The sequence below is a fragment of the Myiozetetes cayanensis genome, unplaced genomic scaffold (assembly GCF_022539395.1).
Source record: "Myiozetetes cayanensis isolate MyiCay16 unplaced genomic scaffold, myiCay2020 scf18, whole genome shotgun sequence".
Classification (NCBI taxonomy): domain Eukaryota; kingdom Metazoa; phylum Chordata; class Aves; order Passeriformes; family Tyrannidae; genus Myiozetetes; species Myiozetetes cayanensis.
This window is the reverse complement of record NW_026087389.1, coordinates 16,940,244-16,954,283: the sequence shown is the minus strand read 5'-3', so window position 1 is coordinate 16,954,283 and position 14,040 is coordinate 16,940,244. Positions and strand designations below refer to the sequence as shown.

Genomic DNA, 14,040 nt, shown 5'->3' with positions numbered 1-14,040 from the left:
ACTGCACTTCCAGGGATGCAAGATGCTTTACATCCCGGTCCATACGTGGATTTGCCCTCCAAGTGCCCTGCTACCCTCGGACCCTGGGGCTGCGGGTCCCTTTGCACATGGATTTTTCCTTCAGCTGAGCAGGGCGCTGTCTCACGCAGCCGGGGACTTTGGTCCTGAACACTCCGAAACGGGGCCCTCCTGCCCCTGCCACCTGGCCAGTCCCGGCCCTCCCAGGCTCCCGCCCCGCTTGTGCAAGGCCCGGCAGTTCCGCTGGCCCTGGGCCTTACCCAACAGCTCCTTCCTCCGGCTGCGCCTCTCGGCTCGGTTTCGACATGAGCTGGCCCTGGCCAGCTCAGCCCGGGGATTTCGCCGCTCCCAGCCTCCAGCCAGCGCCGCCTCCTGCCAGCACAGCCCCGGAGGCCTCACGCCGCTCCCGGCCAGCTTTCCTGGCTCCCAGCGGGTCCCCAGGGCTGGACTGAACCGTATGCAATCTTGAACCAAACTTCCCCCTCAGCTTGGTCATCCCCCTACTCCAGCGGACAAAAACGAATGCGACAAGTCTTGACTTAGGGTCCATATAATGTTTATGAGCAAAGACAAGCGATTACACTCTGGCAGGAGGATAAACACAGGAGCAGATCCCTGCACTAGCCCTGCCAGGCTCTTCCCAGCTCCCTTGCTGTCAGAGTGCCATCCTCAAACACCTGCCCCAGCACTACCCAGACAGCCCCAGAAAATGGAGTGGGGCCGTTCACAGATGCTCAGCCCCACACCAGTGCCTGGGGATGTCTGGGGAGGAGGTGGCCCCTGTGCAGCAACCTCAGCATAACTGGCTCAAGGGGCTGGGTTTGGGGGCAGGTGCTCCTGTGCCAAAGGGGAAGACCCTCCTTGGGCTGGGGGGCACCAGGGCCCTGTGCCAGTGGGGTCTCCAAGGGGCTGTGCTTGAGCTGCCCCTTTAGGGTTCACTACCCAGGGCCAGCAAGAGCCCACAAGCACCCTGATGGACACCTCGGCACCCCAGATCTCTCTGGAGCTGCTCTGTGTCCCCATGGGGAGGGGACCCTGCTGTCCCAGCTGAGGCAGGCTGACCCACCCTGCCTGTCAGCATCCCGAGGGACATCCTTTTCACAGCCACAGTGAGAAGGGTCAGGGCTCGTACAGATGCCAAGGGGGCAAACCTGCAATGGGACTGCCAGAGACTCCCTGGCACTTGGGGGGTCCAGCTCCCCCAGGGTAGGGAGAGCAGTGTGTGCCCCAGGCCAGCCCTGTCCCCTGCCTGGGTGGTGTCACCCGCCATCTGCGGGCACAGCAGCATTGGTGTCTCCTGAGTGTTGCCACCTCTCCTCTGGGGACCCCCACCCTTGGCACAGCCACAGGATGCCAGAGGAGACACAGGCACAGGCAGCAGGACCTGGGGGGTCTGCTCCTCTGTTCCCCTCCAGTAGCCCGGGGTACCAGCAGCCCCACTCCAGGGACAGAGCTGGGGGACCACAGAGGAAGGGCAGCCCCCCAGCTGGGGCACTGCCTGTAGTTGAGAAAGTCCTGCTCGCTCCTTTCCCTTCCCCCGTGCACCCCACCTCTTACATCCAGGTTGGACAGTCCCAGGGGGAGGGTTTCCCTGTGCTCTGGGGTCCCACCATGCCCTCTCCCCCGGACACATGGCCTGGGAATCCCTGGGAATGGGCTCCCCAGCACAGCGGGGGCTCTCCCAGCTGGCACCACACCCTGGGTGATGCCCATCAGTACGTCTGGGGTGTGAGGATGAAGAGTCGATCTTCCTCCTTGCGGATCCACTTCATGAGCTTGTTGACAGCACTGATGGCACCAGCCTTGGTCCCCAGGGGACTGTAGCATACATAGAGCTCAAAGGCATTGGTTACCTGGGAGAAGGAATGGGATACATGCTGGGAACAGGACTGTGCACCACTTAGAGCTGGCACTGCATCTTCCCACCCCGGGCTACTGGGAAAAGGCACAGGGGCTCCAGTGCAGGGACATGAGGTGGTACCCTAAATGGGTGGCATCTGGTTTACTCAGAAGTGGGAGGGCCAAACCCCGGAGTTTGCCCCTGGAGTGGGTTTTCTCCACAGCACCGAGTTCATGACTGCACATGGCACAGCCCTTGGTGCCGAAATTCTCCTGCAGCTCCTGCTGCTATCCCTGCCCGTCCCTCCCTCACACTGGGGCAAGCTCACCCCTAAAACAGGCTGGGGGCCTCCCAGGGGACCATGGAGCTGGTGCTGTGTCCCACCACCACGCCAAACCAGGAAAGACAGGCTCACCAAAACCCACTAACAGCCTTACCCACGCCAGGAGGTTCTCTCGGGGGCCCGTGAAGTAGATGTTCTTCAGGGGCCGTGAAGAGTTGTGGGCCCGGCTGTGCAGGTACTGGTAGAGCCCCAAAAGCCTCTCCTTCTCCTCCTCCTGCACGTAGGGAGCCTCAATCTCAGGGCTGCAGGAACACAGCACCCCGTTAGCCCCCTGGAGAAGAGGCTTGGCCCATTCCACATGCCACAGCCTCAGCCTGCTGGTTCCCTGGGGCCTCACCTGGTGAAGAGCCCAGAGCTCTTGGACTTGTAGATGAAGTGCCGGAGGTCAGGGATGCCCACCTGGGCCACGCTGTAGAAGGGGGTGCGCAGGGCCTCCTGCAGGGCGTGGTGCACCCCGCGCCGCCGCAGCCGCTCCTGGAAGCGCCGCTTGCAGTCGGACACTGTGAAGAAATCCTCACGGTCCGTGGAGACCAGCAGCAGGCACAGGTCCATCTCCTGCTCCAGGTAGGAGATGTGGGCATGGAAGAAGCCGCTGGAGTTGAACTTGGGGAGGCAAATAGGAGTCCAGGCTTCACCCTCCCGAAAGGAGGAAGAAGAGCTGATGAGGTTGAAGAGCAGGTGGAGGTCAATGGGGTGAAGGAACTGATCTTTCTTCCTCACGAGAGACACCAGCTGGTTCCCGGACAGGAGAATGGAGAAGACCAGGCTCTTGGCCTTGGCCTGCTGCAGGCTGCTGCTGACGGCGTCCCGGACGCTGGCAGCCAGGGGCAGGCAGCGCACGGCGCCCATCAGGAAGCTGGGGTCGTGGGCCATGAGGTCCAGCAGGTTGTCGGTGATGCGCTCGGAGCCGGCCAGGAGCCGGCGCAGGTCATAGTTCTGCTTCTGCTGGAAGATGTGGTTGAGCTGGGTCCAGGTGAGCAGGCTCAGGATCTGGTAGTAGATGTAGAGCAGCTCGTGGGCGATCTCCTGCTCCGACTGCTGGGTGCGCGCCACTGCCACCAGCACCAGCGGGCTCCTCCGCACGAACACCACCTTGTAGCCATCTGCTTGGGAGGGAGTCCCCGGGGGGACCAGGGACAGACCTGTAAGCCTGGCTTCCCAGGGCTATAGCTCTCCCCCGAGCACCAATCTGCCCCTGGGGACAGCTAACATGGCCCAGGGCAGCAGGTGCATGGATAGGCAGGTCGTGAACCCCCCATCCCAATTTCCCTCCACCAGGGCCATACCTGCATGGATGGACCGGATGGCATTTTTCTCGGCCTCCAGGAAGGACACCAGGGCCATCATGACGCCCATGGTGCTGGACAGGGCCTCCTCTGAGCCGTAGCGGGAGTACACGGGCTTGCCCGCCTCGCTCAGCACGAAGACGTGCTTGCGGTGCATGCGCCAGGCGTCCATGGTCACGTCCTCCTCCTCCTTCCCTGACAGCACCGAGTCGTGGCGGGGGGTCTGCGGGGACTGCTCCAGCTTCCCCTCCTTGCCCGGCCTCATCTCCTCCTCCAGGTCGAGGGCCATGCCCGTGAGCTGCGTGCTCAGCTCGCTGAAGTCCTTGCTGATCTGCTCCATGCTGCTCTGCTCCCCCGGCTCCCCCCGCCGCTCCTCCGGGCTCCGCGCCGCGGCCGCCCCGTCCTCGGGGCTGGTCAGGTCCTCATAGGAGCGGGTGTGCACGAACATGGCTCCCTCCTGGCCCGCCCCTGGAATAACGGGCCATGCAGCATCTGTCCATGTGTCCCCCACGCTGGGCAGAGGGTGCAAAGGGGACAAGGACCTGCCTCCTCTCCCCATCCTGCAGCACCCTGGGGTGCAGGTCCTGCTCGTGGGGAGTTGCCAGTGGGCCTGTTTCCTCCTGCCTGAGGGGCTGCAGAGGGCCCAGCCCGCCTGAGGACCTGCTTTTCCCCCCCTTCTCTCCCCCCCAGTCAAGCTGTGCCCCATACCTGGCTCCGTGCCCTGTGCCAGCCCCGGTGTGGGGCTCTCGGATCGCTCCGTGTGCTGCCCATCTCCTGGTGCCAGGGACCCATTGGGCACTTCCCAGCTCTTCTTCTTGTGGACATCCGCAGCCATTCCTCGAGGCAGGACCTGTGTGTGACCCACAGTGTCACCCTGTGTCCCCTCACCGTCACAGTGGGTCCTGAAATGTTCTGCTGTCCAGCAGGGCCATGGCAGCACCTGCGGCCCAATCCCGCTGGCTCAGCAGGCAGCACCAAGCCCTGGTGAGACGTCAGGAAAGCTGCTCTAATCCAGCAGGATTTCCTCTCTCACGCAGCCCCAGCTCTTTCCAGTTCCCTGGCCCGGCACCTTTCATCCAGGCTTGGCCCCAATTTCCCCCGTGAAAGCTGCTCAGCCTCCCCGTGCCGGTCCTGGCAGCAAGGGGGAAGGGACTGGGCCCTGGATGGGGCAGGTCCTGCACACCCGCGATCCCAGAGGCCTCATGTTTGCACAGGGCGGGTTTTATGACCCTCCCTGGCCTGGATTAGGTGGCTGCGATGGGACCAGGCTGATGACACTCCTGCTAAGCCGGCACAGATGGCGTCCCCAGGAGCCGGGTGTCCTCTACAGCCCCAGCCCTCCCGGGCAGGGCCGGCCGTGCCTCCAGCCCAGCTCCTTCCTTCCTTCCCCGGGGGAAAACAAGCCCAAAAGCGAGCATAACTGAAAGCAACAGGAGGCAGGCAGGCTGGCTGGGAGCCTGTGCCTCCGAAACTGGCTGGGGGGGAAGTTCATGGAGCGCCGGCTCTGCCCTGTGCTCCGGGACACCTCCTGCTCCCAAACCCAGCACCAGGTAACGCCGCACCCGAGGGAGCCCGAGCTCCCCCAAACCCCTGTGACAGCTCTAGAGCAGATTATGGCCCCGTCCTCAACTAGGGGAGCCGGACCCTCTCCCCAGAACCCTGGGACGGCTCCGGAGGGTGCTGGGGAGCTGGTCAGAGCTCCGTCCTGCCCTGGGGGAGCCTGTGACAGCCCTGGAGGGTTCTGGGGAGCACGTCAGGGCCCCGTCCTCACCTCTCCCCCACACTCTGCTGACCTTCCCGGGGGCGAGGCTCACCCCAGGACCCTCCCCCGGGCCAGCGCGGACCCACTCCGACCCTCCACCCCCCGGCGCTGAGGTGTCACCGCTCCCACAGCCCCGACACGACCCAGGCCCGGGACCCCCCGCAAAGGACAACGCGCGGGGACCCACCTCGGCGGCTCCTCCCGGGGCCGCCCCGCAGCCCCCCGGGCACGGGCTAGGCGGGCCGGAGGAGGGCCAGGGGCCGGCGGCGGGCGGTCGCCTCCCGCCCTACCCCCGGTCCCGGCCCCGACTGCGGCGACACCCCGGCCATCGCGGCGACCCGCCGCGCGGCATCATGGGGCTTGTAGGCGGTGCGCGCCGAGCGGTATCACGGGAGTTGTAGTCCGCGCGCTCCTCCGCCGCGGCTGAGAGGGGGAGGCCGGGTCTGGGCGGCTGAGACTACAATCCCCAGCATCCCCCTCTTCGCCCGCGCTGCGGGAGGGGGTCCGGAAGTTCCGGGCTCTCGCGGTGGCGGCGCCGGGGCCTGTGCGCGGCGGGAGCGGCGGAGCGGGAGCAGGAGGTGAGGGGGTGCCCGGGGGGAAAGGGGGTGCCCGGGGGAAAGGGCGGCTCGCTTAGCGTGGTGAGAGGGGCGGGGCAGTCCCGGGAGGCTCCCGGGGCGCGCTTGTCCCGGGTAGAGGGGGGGAGGCTCTGGAGCCCGGGAGCGTGGCGCGGGGGGGCTGTTTTGGGGTGACCCGCGGAGCGGGGATGGGCTGGGGCTGGGGGCGGCCCCGCTGCGGGGTCTGGGGCATCAGCTCCTGGCGCTGTGGGCCCGCGGCTGGGCGCTGCAGGCTCCGTGTCCTCGTCAGGACCCCACGCCCCTGTGGGATGTGGGTTGTGGGATTGGGAAGCTCGGCCCCACGTGGAAATGTTGGGGTCTGCCGCCTATGTCACTGTCAGATGTCGCGGTGTTTCTGGGTATGTTGTTCTGAGGCCCTGATCAAAATTAAGCCTTTTTTTTTTTTTTTTTTTTTTTTGCACCGGGGCACTTGTGTTTCCGTCTCTGAACGCTCGTGGTTGTAAAAAGGATGGAAAGACAGAAGTGGGCTGGATTCATGCCGGGATGCAGAAGTTGCTGATGGGGGCTGTGTGTTAGCTGATGTAATCCCTAGGGATGGGCTAAATGGGATTTTGGGCTGTAAGTAAAGCGGTGTCTGGGAGTGATGGCAGTGACCTCTCATGCTCTAGCTTTTAAAACACTTAGCACTACACGAGTCTGGTGTTGCTGCTGGTGCGTGGCGATACTTCTGGAAATGCTGCTGGAGGTGGAATCCACTGTCCTATCCCAGCAGGGGTAGGTGTGAGAGTCTCTCCCAGCATTCCCTAGCTGGGAATGTGCTCACTAAGTCCTTTGGGACATGCAAGGTCAGGATAGTAATGGGGACATGTGTGTGTTAGAAGTTCACCTGAGTCTCTAATACATGTTTCTAGAAGCATCATACAGCTCAAAAGTATACACTTCCCCTTTTTTGATTAAAGTCCTCCAGCCTGACACCCATGAGAGCCAGAATGGTTCCCTCTCCCTTCACTTTCAGATTTCAGTGATGTGCTTTCAATACTTCCTCTGAATTAGGGACCTCCAACTTTAACATTGGATATAATTGGCTGTCTCGGCTTCTTGCAGTTCCCCCCAAGGGAAATGTTCTCTTTTGTACCTTCTGCAGTACTTGAATTTCACAGAGGCCTTTTCCTTTCTTTAGCCTCACAAAAACTTTACTGGGTGCAGAAGGTTGTTCCACAGCAGTTCTTGAAAAAATCCTGTTGGATTTCCTCTTGGCAAAATCTGCTTGGAGGGACACTGTGAATAGCAGAGTGTTTTTCTGAAATTAGCACCTCTTTGAAACCTCACTTTACCCAGTCCATCACCAGTTACCCCCCTTATCCCCCCAGATATGGAAAACAAGGTGTGAAGTTGGATATAAGTTGGTGAGGAGATGCTCAAGGACTGTGCTGGCATTTCACACTCTGCTCCGTGCCAGAAGTCTGTAATTAGTCCTGAGGAAGACAAGTTGCTTAGTCTGGCTCAGCTGCACAGTTCCTATGTACAATGCCATTATTTTCCCATGGCAGTATGTAAATTGGAATAAGAGATCCAGGAGTTTGCTGTAAGGCCTGGCACATGTAGTTTGGGAAGTGGAATGAGGAGTGTTCCCAGAGCTGTCTGAGGGTGTGCTGGGGAGGGCAGGGGCACGGTCCTGGGGAAGTCCTTGGGTGTAATTGCCAGGGAGCATCCGGAGCTCCACTTGACTCTCCTGGGGGAGTTGCAGAACCACTGGTTGTTGGAGGAACTAAAACCACAAAAATGCTTCCCCTCCTTTAGTTGTGCCTCCTCTGTCTGCAGTGCAGCCAAGGCTTTGCCACCAGGGAGTAGAGCCAGCTGGGCTAGGAGGAGGGAAAGGTGATGAATGTCTGCCCTCCTGAACAACGTTCAGTGTCATTGTAACAGCTCATTATTGTCCTAAAGAGCTGTCAGTCTGGGCTCTTCCCGTGACTGGATCAGGCCGTGTCACTGCGTGAAGCACCCTTCTGTGCCACCCCTCAGACACTTGGTTGTGTCCAGAGTATGACAACTAACCGATGCACAGTTCCCTGCGCACAGGGCTGGATTTTTTCTGTGCTTTGCTCTTGTCCTGGCCCCAGCCCCGGGGCTCTGTTGGGGTGTCCTTGGAAACAGCCTCCCTCACACTGAGCTGTCTCCCAGCATCCCCCTGCGAGCTGGGAGGTGGGAGCTGAGCTGGCACTTACCTGCCCGTGGCAGAAGGGTGAATCCTCACGGTGTCTTATCACAGTGTGCTTTTTTTTTGGAGCAGTTGTAGCAGGGCCCACCTTCAGGAGATCTTGGCATCGATTGGAGCCAGGCTAAGGCCCTTCTGTCCCTGTCCTGCAGTTTGCTGTCACCTTGGTTTGTGGGGCTGTGTGGTAAAGCGTATCACTGGAGTGACCTGGGTTAAATATAACTCTCTTCCGAGGGTCATCCGTGGTGCAGACCCAGAAAAGCACAAGCTGGCACAACTTACACCCTGTGCATTGCCAAAGGCAGAGCGGGGGGAGCAGGTCGGGCTGAGCGGGGACTGTCGGAGCCAGTGTGGCTGCCTGTGTTATTGAACCATGACCTCACACCCACGGAGGCTGCTGCATTGCTCAGTGGATCTGTGCCAGGCCTCATATCTGTCCAGTGGTATTTTTTTTCCCTGTCTGATAATTTCAATATTATGTCTAAACAGTTCCCAGCTGGCAAGGGATTTTATTTTTGTTTTTTTTTAAGCATCAGTGAGGTTGTTGACTTAATGAGAACTGGAGTGGGGGAGGAAACCCAGAAGGGAAGAACAAGAAACGCCAGGTCTGCAGGCTGCAAAAGTTCATGGATGAAAGGACTGGGTGATGGCAGCCAGCTGTAATGGTGACTGACCACCTCCCTTTGTCTGTCCTTGCCGTGCAGGGTGTGGTCTTGGTTCTCTTACATTCACCTCCAAGTAAGAAAACACGATAGAGGTTATGGAAGAAATCCTGGGACCAGGGAGGTTGTTGTTGCATGGAGAACCATGTAAAACGTGAGCAGACCTCTTGGGCTTTAGTGGCCACCTGAATGAACTGTTCCTTTGGAAATGGTGCTGGGGCGGGGGATGGATCTGTGTAGGTTGCACAGGTTGCCGTCCTCAGCCTCCACACCCTTGGTTTCTGAGGCCATTCCTGGCTCCCACCTGAGCCTTCCGTGGCGGGCGATGGACCCCGGCAGGAGTGGATACTCCCTCCTGGAGGGGCAGCTCCCTCAGCTCCTTGGCACAGGCTGCCAGCTCCCTTTGTGGGATCACTCCCTGCTGTGAGGTCTGTCACAACCAGCTTTGCTGACCTTTGGAAGTGAGAATAAACAGGACCTTTGTGTGCTTTTCTTCGGTGTGAGCTGCTCTAGCCAGGCCTGGTGGTGACTGTCCCTGCTGTCCTCTGTGCCCTGAACCACTGGAGTTAAATAATCCTGCCTTGGAGCCCCAGCCTTGCTCTGGTGGCACGGCAGGCAACCTCTTGCACCACTACAGCTGGATGGGCCAGAGCAGGTTTGAGGGTGTCAGGTTGCCTTTTCCTTCCACATGCTCTGCTGTGGCTCTTTTGTTTCTTTCTTTTTTTTTTTCCCCTCTTTTTTCTGGGGGGAAAGACGGAAGTACTTCCTATTTCAAGTCTTGGCTTTGGTTATCGCCAGGAAATCCTCACCTTCTCTGCTGGTGGGAGGAAGTGGATGAAATTTTAGATTTCTGTTGAGGCAAGTGTTATTTGCGTCACTCAGCTTGATGAGGGCAGCGTTGGAGAGCAGTGCTTGTCATGATTTATTGGCAAAGCCTCCTCTGTTATCTACAGACTTCTGAGGGCAGGGTCCCCATGGCAGACCAGTAGTAAGCGATCATTTCCTTGAACAGCAAAGAGCTGTTGGCAAAAATAGTTTGGATTAAACATTAATTGCAAACTGTTGTTCGGCTGCGGTCCTTGTTGTTTGTAGATGGTTGGCGTTCTCACATTTCTATCTGCACCCCAAATAGTGTCAGACAGCACAGCATGTTGGAAAGCTCTATGTTAATCAAAGCAGATATCAAATTGTTTGCCCACCATATCGACAGTTTGATTTCAGGAGTCGTTTGACGCTTGCAAATTTGAACGTGGAGAAACGTGACACTTGAATTCATTCATGCCTAAGCGTGGTCTTGTATATCTGTGGATCCTGATCAGATGTTACACACCCCCCTTCCAACCAGCACTGTTTTTTCTCCCATGATATGTGTTCTTTGCCTTGTAGCTTATTGTCATCTTGTTTATTCGACAGGTTGTGGCGTCTGGGTGTTTCTAGAGTGAATTAACCATTTCTGGAAACCTACCAGACAAGATCAAAATGTGGGGAGACCATCGACAAGGCAACCGAATGGGGTCTTTTCGGTAAGCACTTGAATGCACAGTTTGTTTCAGCAACTTTCTGAAATACAATAAGCCATGGGAACTCTCTGTTTACTGTTTTGGTAGAAGTTGTGAGTCCGTGTGGAGCTAGGTGTGATTGCCAAACAACAGGCAAGTTAATTGACAGTGTAACTTTTTGCATTTCTGTGAAGTTTTTAATTTAGTTGTTTAACCAACAACTGCTTTTAATAGTTCTATTCCCTCTCCTCACCACCTTTTCTAGTGATACTTAGTTTAGCTGTTGTGAGCTAAGGTGATGATGTGCCATATGGCTTTTGGTGCTATGTGATATTAACACCTGTAAGAGAAGAAAATAACTTCAAAAATCCTGGCACTTTCTTTGCACAGGATATCACACAGGATTTTATGAAAACTTTGAGAGTTGAATTTTTAACATGAGTTTAATAATTCCATATATCATGGAATCACAGAATAGTTTAGGTTGAAAGGGACCCTAAAGGCCATCTCATTCCAACTCCTTGCCATGGGCAGGGACACCTTCCACTATCCCAGGTTGCTCCAAGCCCCATCCAACCTGGCCTTGAACACTTCCAGGGGTGGGGCATCCACAACTTTTCTGGGCAACCTGTGTCAGTGCCTCACCATCTCACAGGGAGGAATTTCTTCCTGATACCTAATCTAAACCTGCTCTCTTTCAGTTTAAACCAATTCCTCCTTGTCCAGTCGCTACATGCCTTTGCAAAAAGTCTGTATTCCCATATATTCCTTCATAATGCATTTTTGAATGTCACTGGAACTGTTCTAAAGATTCACGTGCAGCTGACCTGCACAGCATGATATTTCTCTTATTTTGTGTTGCTCTGGTTGTTAATTGCCCCTGTGTCTGCAAGAGGGCTGTGGGTATAAAAACGGAGCCCCCAAAACCTACGATTTTCCTCTGTTGTGCATAGTTCTTTCATCCTTTGCTTGTGTGTGCACCTCAGTTCCTTGAATATCAGCATGATAAAGGTACTGCTCGTGCCATACCTTGGGTTTCTGCAATAAGAATACTTCAAATAATTGTCTAATGTGTCGAGAAAGCTGATGAAAACCAGTATCCTCCAGAACATGTCCTAATGGTATTGATGAGGGAGTGACTGTGTCTTGTGATGATATCAACAGTGCTGTTCTGCTGATTTTTTAAGTGGATTTTATCGGCATCATTCTCTAGTGTATTGGGTGGGGAATGCTGTCCTTGATCCAAGTTTTAATTACTGTTGTCCATGGTGGTGAAATGGACCGTGCAGCTTAGGAAATCTGCGTATGGTTTAATTAATTGTGGTGAGTGATTCTGTAGTGAAGCTTGAAGTACAGCATGACTTGCTGTAGTTGCTAAGGAAATGTCCACTGCTTTGGGTAGCATTTGGTGTTATTTTAAAATGTGTTGATACTGGATTATTCTATTTTTTAAAAAATATATTGGAGCCTTGTTTAAATGAAAAATCAAGTAGCTCCATCTCAAAAAAAAAAAAAAGGGCAAAAAGCCCTCATTGGGTTTTGAAAAACTGTCTTAAGGGGAAACTTTTTCCTGAGTGTTTTTATGCAGACTTTGGAAGAGCTCATAGCTCTAGTGTTGTGAACTCGGTGTAAGACAGTCTGGAGGCACAAGCTCAGGGACATCTTGGATGTTGATTGTTGGCACAGTCCTGTGAGGCATCCTCAGTGTCTGAACTGGTGGCTTTCAGCAGTTTGCCAGTTTGGACTCCAGCACAAGGAAGCATAAATGAGTCTTTGTAGTATGTCAATAAAGCCTGTTTGGTAACCTCTGCTTTCATGTGCCTCAGGACGACGTGTAAGTGTAGTTGTTTCCGTACTGCCCGGAGAGCTTAAGCTCGTGGGGTTCCTCACACACCAGCTGCCGGCACCTCGGACAGCTGCAGAGCTGTGTGCAGTGCAGGACTGTGTGGATTGCTACCATCATTAACCCATTAATATTGCAGGTATTCCCTGTTGAGTGCTTCTGGAAATTGTGCTGAAATGGGAGCACCCAAGTTTACTTTCTCACATCTGTCGTATGCTGCCTCATCTTAAACTGCCAAACATCAATATCTTCTGCGGATCTTAGACTGTTACACAGCTCTATAAAAGTGTAGAGAAGAATGTGCTGCTGTGTAGATTTCAGACTCTAAGCACGTTATGAATAATACTGTCTTTATTTCTACAGTGGGAGCCAAGAAGAAAGGTTTGCTCCCGGGTGGAACAGGGAATATCCTCCTTCCCTTGATAGTCTTGCTCAAGAAAGACACTCTGGCAACTTCTCTGGCAGAAAATCACTTCCTTTTGATATCCAGGCACTCTCAGGCATCCTCAATCCTCAGTTTGCCAACAGAGAGGAACCTTCTTTCAGCTATGGAGCTAGAGATGGACCACGTAGTGACTTCAGAGGTGGGGAGGGCCACCATGATTTCAGGGGCAGAGATTTCCCACCATCTGACTTCCAGGGCAGAGATGAGTCTCAGATGGATTTCAGAGGTAGGGAGCCACCCCCTTCTGAGTATAGGGGCAGGGATATGTACTCTGGAGACTTCCGGGAGAGAGAAGGGCCCCCTATGGACTTCAGAGGGGGGGACATTCCTTCAGGGGACTACAGGAACAGGGAGACGTTCCGTATGAACTACAGGGACAGGGAAGCACATAACATGGATTACAGAGGCAGGGATGAACCTCCCTCAGACTTCAGGGGAAGGGGGTCTTATGATCTAGATTTCAGAGGTCGAGATGGGTCTCATTCAGACTTCAGGGCAAGAGACATGTCTGAGTTAGACTACAGGGGCAGAGACCATTCCTATTCAGACTTCAGAAATAGGGATGTACCTGATTTGGACTTCAGGGGTGTTGGCACCTCTGATTTGGACTTCAGAAACAGGAATGCACCATCGTCAGACTTCAGAAATAGGCACAGGTCCCGGTCTGATCAGGATTTTAGGAGCAGAGATGTGGCTCCTCCCATGGACTTTTCAGACAGGGAAATGCCTCCCATGGATCAAAGCCTTGTAGATTTTAGGCGCAACCAATCTACTGTACCTTTAGCAGAAAGAGAGGGCTCTGGTTTAAGCACCAGCAAGAGAGATGAGTCTGCACTTGGTCTAGATAGAACTCCCTTTGATAGCCAAAAAGGAGAGTTTCAACACTCGGAAGCACCAGCCAGAGAAGAGGAATCCCTCGGACTGGGTCTTGAAGATGACACTTCACACAATTTCCAAAATAGCCGTGGACCTCTTCCTACTCTTCAGGACCAAGAGGAGCAACCTCAGACCTTTGCTAACAAGCAGCAACAGCAGCAGCTTTCTGGGGGGGAGCAGCAAAGATCCGATTCTGATCTTGGGTTAAAGGGTGAAGGCGACCTGGATTTCCTTGGAAGGCAAGACACAGACTACCGGAACATGGAGTATCGTGATGTGGATCACCGGCTGCCAGGGAACCAGATGTTTGATTATGAACATGGCAAGTCCTTCTCAGAAGGAAAACCCAGCAAAGATTCTAGGCCCTATAAGAGCCTTCAGGTAGGTGGTTTTGTCAGTTGGTGTTTCTGTTAAATACGTGTTGGCCAAAGAATGGAAGGAGTTGGGGAGGTGTCTTTGTCCATATCCCACCACTTCAGTTGTATCCTAATTCACCATCCTTCTCCAAAATCATCCTCTGCTCCAGGTTGTTTAGTGGGCACCCTTTCTATCTCAGAAACACTCTCTTCTCAAGAGAAGTGCAGTTTGGCAAACGAGAATTGCTAAATATGTAGAACCAGATTTGGTTCAGAAAGTCCCCAAGTTGAAAATGACCAGGCAGAGGGAGGATGTCGGG

At 55.4% G+C, this 14,040-nt stretch overlaps 2 protein-coding genes across 3 annotated transcripts in view; one reads left to right on the top strand and one right to left on the bottom strand.

Annotated features, from left to right (window-relative positions):
• Positions 1–557: 557 nt before the first annotated feature.
• MON1A (MON1 homolog A, secretory trafficking associated) lies at positions 558–5,596 on the bottom strand. 2 transcript variants are annotated; one of them, XM_050313196.1, is made up of 6 exons: positions 5,437–5,596; positions 4,196–4,337; positions 3,488–3,955; positions 2,539–3,304; positions 2,296–2,443; positions 558–1,871 (listed from the first exon to the last, which is right to left on the bottom strand). In XM_050313196.1, exons 2-6 carry the CDS (start codon positions 4,320–4,322, stop codon positions 1,731–1,733), a joined length of 1,650 nt encoding a protein of 549 aa, XP_050169153.1. In that variant the 5' UTR covers positions 4,323–4,337; positions 5,437–5,596; the 3' UTR covers positions 558–1,730. The 2 variants fall into 2 exon arrangements, with proteins under 2 accessions (XP_050169153.1, XP_050169154.1); XM_050313197.1 differs by lacking the exon at positions 5,437–5,596 and having other exon boundaries at positions 4,196–4,340.
• Positions 5,597–5,768: 172 nt separating this feature from the next.
• Positions 5,769–14,040, top strand: part of RBM6 (RNA binding motif protein 6) — a 56,080-nt gene continuing 47,808 nt past the window's right edge. Inside the window, exons 1-3 of the mRNA XM_050313194.1 lie at positions 5,769–5,827; positions 10,115–10,224; positions 12,407–13,745. Of these exons, the coding sequence (XP_050169151.1) occupies positions 10,181–10,224; positions 12,407–13,745 (1,383 nt within the window). The 5' untranslated portion in view covers positions 5,769–5,827; positions 10,115–10,180. The remainder of the gene's footprint in view (positions 5,828–10,114; positions 10,225–12,406; positions 13,746–14,040) is intronic.